General features: G+C 37.0%; 1 protein-coding gene and 1 long non-coding RNA gene across 2 annotated transcripts in view; both read right to left on the bottom strand.

Annotated features, from left to right (window-relative positions):
- Positions 1 to 8546: 8546 nt before the first annotated feature.
- LOC115732761 lies at positions 8547 to 11023 on the bottom strand. Its single transcript, XR_004014417.2, has 4 exons — positions 10988 to 11023; positions 10108 to 10852; positions 9748 to 9971; positions 8547 to 8787 (listed from the first exon to the last, which is right to left on the bottom strand). It is a non-coding gene; the product is annotated as an uncharacterized LOC115732761 (long non-coding RNA).
- Positions 11024 to 11074: 51 nt separating this feature from the next.
- Positions 11075 to 11169, bottom strand: part of LOC115732760 (disease resistance protein Roq1-like) — a 38806-nt gene continuing 38711 nt past the window's right edge. Inside the window, exon 4 of the mRNA XM_048275468.1 lies at positions 11075 to 11122. Coding sequence (XP_048131425.1) covers positions 11075 to 11122 — 48 coding nt within the window. The remainder of the gene's footprint in view (positions 11123 to 11169) is intronic.

Here is an 11169-nt window from a genome sequence, read left to right as displayed (position 1 = left end):
GGATGGTTAAAGTTATGAAATTAAAATAAACCACATCTTGCTTAAGTACTGATTAGAAGATGAGATGCACTCTCATTCTTTTTTATCTATAGAGACTCTCCAAAACACATCTAAACAATGGAGAGCATCTTTCTTATTAAGCTGGACGAACAATATTGTACATTTATAGTTGATAATCTTGGTGACCTCTCCCTCGAGTCAATGCGTTGTTGTTCGGGAATAAATTCGATTCTCCAAGGAAATATGGAAAAAATAATGAAGAAATACACGAAAAATACGTAGTGCTCTGGTCCCAAATAGTACAGTGCGACTATACTAATCAGTGATCACACACTAATTGATTAAACCCAAAAATTTGTTCGAGTGCATAAAAAAGGGAACTATCAATTATTTAATGAGAAGGGTTCCTATCTGTAAAAAAGGCTTCAGGTCTAGTGCCATTTCTTTCAAAAAAAATTCTAATAAAAAAATACTAATTACAAGTTTAGTCCCGAAGTTGTCCCAAATTCTTTGTCTAAAACAAACCACAACTTTCGGTTTAGTCCTAAATCTACCCATGCTATCCCTCCATCCAAAAATCAACGTCAATTGTCCCTAGTTTTCTTAATTTCCTTATTAAAAAAAAATTTAGTTGGAGAAAATATTCCACCTCACTTTGCCGATGTAGATTTTTTCATTGACATTGAAATATCATATCGAAAAATAACGATTGTTTCTGTATGGAGGGTTCACAAGGGCAAATTTGAGATAGGCTAGTGTGTTTTTTTAGACAAAAAGTTGTCGGAGTAGATTTGAGACATGACATAAGTTTCAGGATTTTTTGGATAGAAAAATTAGAAGCAGATTTAGGAATAAATCTAAAGTTGAAGATCATTGAGATAAAAAAGATGAGGATAGAGTTAAGATTGAATGAGTTAAAGCCTGCCCCCTCTTCCAGTGGCTGGGTCCCGCCTATCCTTGCTTAATTTGAGGCCACCGCTCCCGTCTGCCAATTTTTTTTCGTCCATTTCTTATTTCGAATGAGTGGGGTGGGCCCACCACTCTTCTCTCTACTCAACTGTCAAGTTACCAATTAATCATTTGATCAATTTTGTTGATTTCACATTTTCTCATCCAAAATTTCATATTATTGATCTATTCCACACTAACTACTGATATACTTATCAAGATATAAAATCATTGATTATTTCGTCAATTTGACACAATAAAGTTGACATCCGATAAGAAAATCACCATCTCATCGAATTCAACCTAAAATTATTTGGTAAGTAAAAACCAAACCATTGCGATGACATTTCATTTTTAAGTATATCATATTGATAAATCGTTATATGCATGATATTTAGTTTTGTAAATGTTGCTCTAAGTTTGTATTTGCGTTGTACATTCTTTCACACTAGTTTCCACAACATCATATTGTGCAAAAGTTTGACAAACATCTCAGCCTTCCAAGTAAATGTTATCATTAGTTTTCACCTAACGATCATTTAAAATAAATTACAATCTATCATGAAATACCTATCTCAAATATTATATTCCATTTTATGATTTTGTTTGATGAAATTCACGATCCACCATCCATACTTTTAACTTTTCGATTCATGAGTCATATTTCCATGGGACAACTAAGGGTGATCCTAAGTGGTTATAATGTCATATCAAAATTGTGGCTAGTCCTTCACATGGTGCTCTCTTACTCAGATTTCAGTGTGCGACAAGCCAGTCAAATAAGCACCATTAAAATGAAAGTTGTATTGCAACTTGCGATGAACTAGGAAGAAATCTGAAGCAGACTTTATCTCTAGAGCATCTTCGGAAGCCAGAAAATATCTTTCAAGAAGAGGACTGGACCGCTGACATCAAACCTTTCAAATTCTGTTTGGCCGCTGCTTTCAATAACACCTTGCCACTACTTGCATTTCTGCTCGTCATGCTGAACGCCTTCTAGACTCGATTCAGCAAACTCTAGAATCGGGTTTAAATGCCTTCAGTCACAATTTGCCTGGATCAACTAGCTTCTCTTTCAATTCATGCCTTTCATGTCTTTAAGTTTTGAGGACCAACTTTTCCAACATGAGCGCATCAATTGGCAAAAGAATTTCCAGGGAAAAAAGAATGCAAGCCCCGAGAGAAGGTTCAGTGCCACGAGCTCGGCAAAAGAATATCCAAAAATAAGACAACGCATTTCGTCTTTGCTCTGATTCCGGCATTGATTTTTGAGTTCAAATCTCATGGCGATAAGAACCGGAATGCCTCTCGGGAAGCAGAAAATGCTCTGTTGTGGACCATTCTCTTGTGATATATGATTTATATAATGGAATCAGTTGGCAATCAGGATCGCACCAAAAAGTCAAAGTTGCCAAGCTACATAATAAATTAGTAATTCATTCCCAGGGAACAGCAACCACATGCTTAGAGTCATTGTCTTCATATGCTAAAAAACTAACGTTATTAACACGTGTCGAGGATCCTAAAAAACTTCTCGAGCATTGATGAGAAGAATTCCTTTTTTGCTCTGGTCTTGGCTTAATTTATCCTTCAAATCTCAGAAAGAAATGAAAATGCCTTTTTGCTTTTGCTTTTTATTTTACTATTGGTTTGGTTTATCTAATCGAACAAGTTGACGGAGCAAGGAGACAGCTAAGAGGAAGCCCAAGTTCAGACCCGTTAATATATCTAACTGGACCCACATTCACTTAAAAATTTAATCTAATGAGTTATGGGCAACTTGATATATTAAATGCTCCACTTTACATTAATTTTTCAGTATGAGACTTCTCAAACTGAACTCTACGTGTATCTCAATACCTCCCCTTCATGTGTGAGTTTAGTGTTAGGTTTGTTCCCCCTTAATTTAGGTATTTTCTTGTATTAACTTATCTCGACTTAAATCTTAAATGCTCACTTTTATCTCTAGTCTCTTTCTCCCGAGCAAATCGTGAAAGTTGCCATCAGGCTTGTGGGTTGCTACACTACAATAGCCACCATCCGGAGACAGTGTTAGTCACCGAATTCCTTTCTTGAGATATTTACCAAACACCATAATAGATTGGGGACCACCAATCTACCATTGGCTCTGATAATTTTTGTAATATTAGCATGAAAACTGGCAGGATTTTGCAATTAAATTAACAAGAGAGAACTAGAGAGATAAACAAGTAACAATAAAGGACATAAGCAATTTACATGGTTTGGTCCGAGTGTTGTTCTCTACATCCATATGGAGATCCATCAATCGAAGAATCAAAGTTACGCTAGATCACTCGCTCGAGTGTTTCCCACACTTAGATTACACCCAAGCTCCAAGTGTTTACAAATTAACAACTCAATTTTGATATAAAGCTCACAACACAAATCACCGGGTTTAAAGCATTCCTTCGGGCTGTTGAAGAAAGAACTCTCTGTGTGATCCTTTCTACGAGGCTTTTAAGAAGTCCCTTCACTATTTGGTCTAATCCTAAATCTATCTAATCCTAAATCTATCCCCGCTAGCACTCCATCCAAAAACTGTAATGGCTTAGGCCCACCACGCTTCCACTGTGCCACTTTGCAAGATATTGTCCGCTTTGAACACACAATTCTCATGATATTATTCTTCCGAGGGCCGCCCATACAACCCTCGAAAAAACGCGTCTTGCAAGTCTAAGGAGGGTCTAGCCATATAAACCATCCCAAGGTCCACTCCCTAAGCCATGTGGGACAAGGGTGTCACAAAAACCACTCTCAATTGTCCCTAATTTATGCACTCTCAAACAACTAACGACGGTTTTTAGATAGAGGATTATCGGGAGCATATTTTAGAATAGTCGGTGTTCTTTTTTTATTAAAGATGTTCGAGCTAATTTAGGATTGGACGTAAAATTTGAGAATTTTTTAGACAAAATAATTGGGGGGCGGATTTAGGAATGAATCTAAATTGAAGTTTTTTTAAATAGAAAATTTTAGGTAGAATTAAAATTAAACTTAAAATTCGAAGGTATTTAGGTCGAGGAGCTTCACCTATTCTAATCATGGAGGAGCATATTTGTAATTAAATAGCATATATAATTTTCTTCGTATTCCCCCTCGACCGGTGGCTAGGTCCCATTAGTCTTTGCTTAACTTGTGCTAAGTTTTTGTCTATTTCTTATTTGGTTAGTACCATGAAAGAACCTCAAATTAGTATACATGTGACCAATTTACTCAAAACTAATTTTTTGACCATAAAAAACCCTAAATTGATACATACATGACAAATTTGCCCTCCGTTACTTTCCATTAAATTGAGTTAATATCATGAAAAACCCTAAACTAGTATACATGTGACAAACGAAGGGTAAAAACCCTAAATTAGTACACTAGTGAACTGCCACATATCACTCATCTCAACAATTTAACATTTAATAGAAATTAAAAAAGGGTAAATTGTCACGGTTTTATCAATTTGAGATTTTTTTATTAATTTGAGATAAATTTATCACAAATATACCCAATTGAGATTTTTCATGAAATTAATTGTTTCTTATTTCAAATGAGTTGCTAGGCCCACCACTCTTCTCTCTACTTAGTTGTCAAGTGAGTATTATTTTTTTTAAAATGTCAACTTATTGATATCATTTAGTCGTATTTATTGATTTCACAATTTCTTAATCAATCCAAAGCCAAATTAATAAACATAAATTTTCAATTTTTCGGCAAGTGGCCTTTCTTGGTTTAGTTTAGCGATTGCCGTAATAATTTGCCCTTCTTCTTGACTTGGTCAAAAAGTGGGCTTTAGAAAAATAAAAAAGCAAAAGAAGAGATAAAGGCAAAAGGGGGAGCACGCGCCAAGGGAGAAAGAGGAGGAAAGAAGAGGGAGAAGGGAAAGGAAAAAGAAAGAGCATTTTCGACCCGTAATGTCCGGTGAGGATGAAGGAGTTTTCGAAATTATGATGCAAATTCGAAATTATGTGAAATTTGAATTGCGAAATTCAATTGGAATTTTTAAATTATGGAATTACATGGAAATCATGGATTATGATATCGTGAAGTTATGGGGCTTGATGCGAGTTGATTTGAAGTAACGTTTTAATTGGAGCGAAATTTTCAAATTTTGCGTGTGAGCTCTGCATTTCAGACAGCTTTGAATAATTGCTTTGCTCGAGCAATTTGTTGCAACCTGGGAATCCTTTTGTTAGCGATTAAGCTGCGTTTTAGCCAATTCAAAATTGAGGTAGCATGTTACTTGGTTTTGATGTTGATTCTCCTTTAATTAACATGATTACGAGATGGTCTGCTCGAATAAATATGTTGTTGGGCATTCTCGGCTGAGTAGTGCTATCTCTTCAATAAAAAGGATTAGACATATTACGTGCAAAGTATGATTTGGCTAAAAGGCAAAACTACTTGAAATGGCATGAAAAGCATTTTCAGAAACGGTTTGTGAGTTGATTATTGTGAAATGGTTTGAGAATTATCAAGGGATTGCAAAAAAGCTATACCTATTGATTTGTATATCTGATTAACTAAAGTTATTAATTATTATGTTGTGAAAGGATATATGTTTGGTACAATGAAAACGATCTATGAAAAGTATTCTAATTAATGAGATAGATAATGAATTTGATTTCTGATATTGAATGTTAGATGATTTGATACCCAATCTTTTGCTCTCTAGCTCTTCCTCACGCGTGCCCCGACAATTTTTGTCTCTCTGTCTTTTCAATTTTCCCTTTTTACCTCCTCCACGAGAATATATCTCCTCTGTTCTCTCTTTTGCCGACCATAACGCTCTCTTTATATCTTTTTCTTGGTCGTGAAGAAAAGCTCCACCCTTTTTCTTTTTTGAGCTCCCATTGGCAATGATTATGTGCTGAAAAATCTACCGCCCCACTTGACCGTGAGTTTCGGTCCCAATGCTGAGATTGCTCCCTTGTCAATATGAAAATTGCTCTTTCCAGGTAGACTTTGTAACTCCACGACAACTCTTTATTACTGTGTTTGGAAAAAAATGATAATCTAGAAGAGTACAAGCTCACACGTACAAGATTACATGGTGCCTACATGCACAAACCTTCCACTTTTGATCATCATATTCTTGTGAATGTTCGATTTCATTCCTTATAATTTGTTTTAGAGACAAAACTAGTCAAAAACATCTCCATTAAATTGATTAGACTTTTTTCAACCCCGTAACAATTTAAGTTCATTTCCTTAGATAATCCAAATCAAGCATATATTTGCGTGCCCTCTTTTTGATTCATGAGATGGATTGGTTTCTCACATATATTTTATGAGCACCTTCTTGGACAATGTTCAACACATTGACACATAATAAATTAGAGCAATTATAGCACACAATATTGATGTAAAAAAATATTTCCTAAAGCAGTCTTATTCACTCATGGTGTGATGATTGGTAATAGTGGATAGTTAAAGTCATCAAATTAAAAGTGGATAAACTACATCTTGCTTAAGTACTAATTAGAAGATAAGATGCACTCTCATTCTTTTTTTATCTATAGATACTCCCCAAAACAAATCTAATCAATGGAGAGCATCTTTCTCAACAAGCTGGACAAAAAATACTTGTACATTTATAGTTGATAATCCTTTTGACCTCTCCCTCGAGTTAATGCGTTGTTGTTTGGGAATAAATTCAATTTTCTAAGGAAATATGGAAAAAATATTGAAGAAAATGCATGAAAAATAGGTGGTGCTCCCAAATAGTGTCATGCGACTGTAATGATCACTCACAAGTTTATTAAACCCAAAATTCGTTCTAGTGCATAAAAAATCGAACAATTAATTATTTAACGAGAAGGGTACCTATCTATATAAAAGGCTTTAGGTCTAGTTTAAAAAAAATTCTAATAAAAAAACCTAATTACAAGTTCCGTCCCAAAGTTGCCTCATCCTCCAAATAGAAGGGGTTAAGGTCAGCCAGTGAGATGTGGGGGATAAGCTTAATTGTCGAGAGGGAAACAATGCGGATCACTAGATAAGGCCCCTACATGACCGCTCATTGATAAAGCATATTCTTCGTCTAAAGCAAACTACAACTTCAAGTTTAGTCTTAAATCTGCCTCTGCTAGCCCTCTGTCCAAAAATCACCGTCGGTCGTCCCTAGTTTTCGTAATTTCCTTATCAAAAAACGATTTTGTTGAAGATAATATTCCACCTTATATTTGTTGATGTGGATTTTTTTTTATTGACATAGAAATGTCGCGTCAAATAATAACTGACTGTTTTTGGACGGAAGATTCGCAAAAGCGGATTTGAGACCAGCTAGTGTGTTGTTTCAGACAAAAAGTTACCAGAGCAAATTTGAGACATGACATAGATTTCAGAATTTTTTGGATAGAAAAATTGGAGGCAGATTTACGACTAACTCTAATAAAGTTGAAGAGTTTTTAAATAAAAAAGTCTATTACGGAATTAAGGTTGAATTTAAAGTTTAAGCGTTGTTACGGATTTAGCCCCGTATAAAAAGAGGAAAAGAGAAAAAGTCGAGGAGCTTTATCATCCAGGGGCATATTTGTAATAAGATATCTCCCAGTGACTGGGTCCCGCCTGTCCTTGCTTAACTTGATGTTTCACTGAACTCACGTCGTATGATGTAACTACCGAGAGTTAGCTAAAAAGCAACATTAACCGAGCTTCAATATCCCAAATAGAAGCACGGTCTCAAACGCACGTCAACTGGGCTCCAGCGACCTTGTTCTTCACACCAGTGACATTTCTAACTCCAGCTCCAACAACAACCTTGTCGGGAAGGACGGGGCAACAATTCACCGAAATCGGCTTGACCCCAGCAACAACTGGCAGAACAACCTCCAAATAAGTAAATATAATGCTAAAATATTAAAGAGATAAAGGCAACAACACCACCAACATTTTACTCAATGCGGGGAAAAAATCACGAACCGCTAAAAAACTTTCACTAACCACCAAGAAAAGTATGATACATAAAAGTTCTTCTCTAGTCATGCACTAGAGGCTCAACATTAACAATACAACAGTATTTCATCTCCACGGACGTAAATTAACACAGACGGAATAAGAAACCGTAATCGTGATTGGAGAAAACGACATACAATTAGGAGAAGGTTTTCAAAGAACGAAACCAATCAACTCGTGGGTGTCGGTCTCACCAACAACACTGAATTTGAGCCAATTCCAACAACATTTGATCTTCAAATCTGGACCGAAAATCGGTCGTCCCTTTTTCTTCTTCTCGTGTTCTTCTTGGGGAACGCTCTCTCTCTCTCCACTCTTCACTGCTCGAACAGCCCCTCTCCTTGACCCCTCTTTTTTTTTTTTTTAAATGTTATGTTAGCTGGGCCTCACAAAGTGGTGGACCTAGCCAACAAACCTCCATCGTTCTAACAGCAAAATCAACAGCAATGAGAAATCTCAACCTCGCAAAACTCTGGCTCAGAAACTTTCGACCGCAGGGGATACATCCATTCCAAATTTCCAAGCCAACCCTGACGGCAACTTTGCAGAGAAAATTGCAGGAGAGAGAGAGAGAGAGAGAGAGAGAGAGAGAGAGAGAGAGAGAGAGAGAGAGAGAGAGAGACTTGGTCACAGGAGCAGAGGCGGAAAGTCCCAGCTCTGCAAAGCTTCTGTTGAATGTAAATCAGGACAATGTGGGATGACAACATGCAAACATCCTTTACCATTCCAAGGATGCATAGTCAGAGCTTGGAGAAGTTCAAGAAACATCAAGCTCCTGATCCTTTGATGATTTCCTTTTAAGATTGCCTTGGGCAAGCTCTCTTGGATATTTCCAGCACTTACATCAACCAGTGGAATGCTAACCGAATCCTGCCAGTGAGTGAGATGAAATCAATCCAGCAACTAACATCAACGAACTACTAATGATACTCCAAAGTTTAAGGATCTTTATTTATTAAACTCGAAATTCTTTTTGAACTCTTCGGATCCAACTAATGGGGCATCTAACATCATCAACCACAGAAGCTTTGATCAAGGTAGCATAGTGGATTCAACTCAGAGTTGCTTGCTTTTTTCCTTATAATCACGTGCTATTCACGTGTGAGAATTAATGAAAGTTTCCAAATGGCATACAGGAAAGCGAAAAAGTTTCTTGAGGAAACTCTTGGAAACACTTCCGGCGTTTTTCTTTTCGGCCAGAAAATGCACTAACAAGAGCTTATGCACAATATAAGGGATTATTTAAGAATACAGTACAGTTGATTATGTCAAAAGACATTCTAGTTAATGTCTGCTATCTTAATTATTTGCTTGGCTCAAAAGTTCCGGTATAGGAAAGATGGCTTTGCCAACTCTACAAACATCAAGATGCATTCTTTAGGACAATCTATTGTTAGCCTTGGACTTTTAGGTATATCCTGGATTCAGACAAAAGAACATGGATTCATAGTCAGTCAGAAGAATTTTAATTGCAATTCTCTAAAATCTTATCCAAATATTTCACGCTGGTTTTGCTTCTGGCCTGTTTGCTAGTTCTTCCACGACCACAACACTAAGAGAAGAGCCTGTTCTTGCATTTAACATTTCTAGACTGATGTGATTACCTTAATAACCTGATGCAGACAGTTCTGTGAGATAAAATGCGTGGAACACAATGGTTGGACAAATTTTGTCCCAAGTCAGTAGAGTATGCATCCTAAGTGATGCCCTCTAAGTGTACCTCAGAAACATGCAGTCATGAACTGTGAGAGCAGAGCAAACTAAAATCTCACATTAGAAGAACCGCCATATAGGGCCCTTCATTTAGCATTTCTCGACCTATATGATTACCTTTGGCATTGTATACATCGGTTTTTATTCGGTACTTCAAGCATTCCAGAATTAATCAGAACACTGAGAATCTTTATTTTGCTGCATAGGATGAAGGGTCTTCCCTGAAGACTAATGACAGATGCGCTTAGTAAGCCTTTCCATCTATTTCCATTAGTGGCCCGATAAGCAGAATCATATTGCCAAAGCACACATTAACTTCCTTGAACATCTCCCACGGATTCCTTTGATTCAAGTGAGAAACCAGGAAAATAATAATGACAAGATCATAAATCTTGAAAGAAACTCAAGCAGGAAATGCAAATGAAAAATGGGCGGAAGATCTTGAAAGAGCAAAGGCAAATAATCTGCTTTACGTACCTATATCAGAAAAAATGGATCATCTCCAGTATACCGACTCATCTGAGACAATTCCGGAAATCCAAATTCTATCGATCCACGACCCGAGTCAGATGGCTTTTTCTCATAATTTTGATAAAGCTGCGCTCCAGATAACTCCGGAATTGTTTTGAGTGACTTACATCCAGAAATGTCCAATTCCACTAGTTGGTCCAATTTCTCGAGCCCTCGAAGCTCAGTCAATTGCTCGCAATTTTGCACAATCAAACTAATCAAGCGGGTACAAGATGACAAATCAGGTAAGATCTCAATCGAGGAGCATCCTGAGATAGCAACAAATTTTAGAGATATTGACTCTTCAAGCCCCGGGATCTCCCGAAGTTCAGGACAATTTGACAGGAGCAATTTTTGTAAATTAGGAAAACTTGACAAGTTCGGTAATTCTTCTAAGGACTTGCAATCTTCAATCCATAAACTTTCGCAGGATGAGATTCTCTCTAGGCTCCGAATATCCTGAAACTTGTCACAGCATGTGATCGCCAACCATCTCAAGGTGTCAAAGCAACATAAAATTGGTAAACTTTCGATTGAAGTGCACCAACAGAGATCCAACCTTTCCAAGAACCCCAACCTATCGAGACCTTGGATTTCAATTAAGCTTTCGCAAGATGAAACATATAACTCCTTCAGACTCTCGGATATTGGAAGGTCTAGCATTTCAATTGAAGCGCATTCGGTGATACTCAGCTCTTCCAAGAACTCCAGCCTATTGAGACCTTGAATTTCGACTAATATTTCGCAACGTTGAACATTTGATATCTTCAAACGCTCAGATTTGGGAAGGTGCAACTTTTCAATTGAAGTGCAATCACAGATATTTAGCTTTTCCAAAAACTCCAACCTATCGAGGCCTTGAATTTCGGCTAAGTTCATGCACATTTCAACATATAATATCTTCAAATTCCCCGATTTTGGAAGAGCCAGTCTTTCAATCGAAGTGCAAGTAGTGATGTTCAGCTTTTCCAAGAACTCCAACCTATCGAGACCTCGAAGCTCGACTAAGTTATCGCAAAGCTGAACAAC

This window comes from Rhodamnia argentea, chromosome 3, assembly GCF_020921035.1.
Source record: "Rhodamnia argentea isolate NSW1041297 chromosome 3, ASM2092103v1, whole genome shotgun sequence".
Classification (NCBI taxonomy): domain Eukaryota; kingdom Viridiplantae; phylum Streptophyta; class Magnoliopsida; order Myrtales; family Myrtaceae; genus Rhodamnia; species Rhodamnia argentea.
Note: the sequence above shows the minus strand (reverse complement) of the source record. Positions and strands in the feature narration are given on the sequence as shown.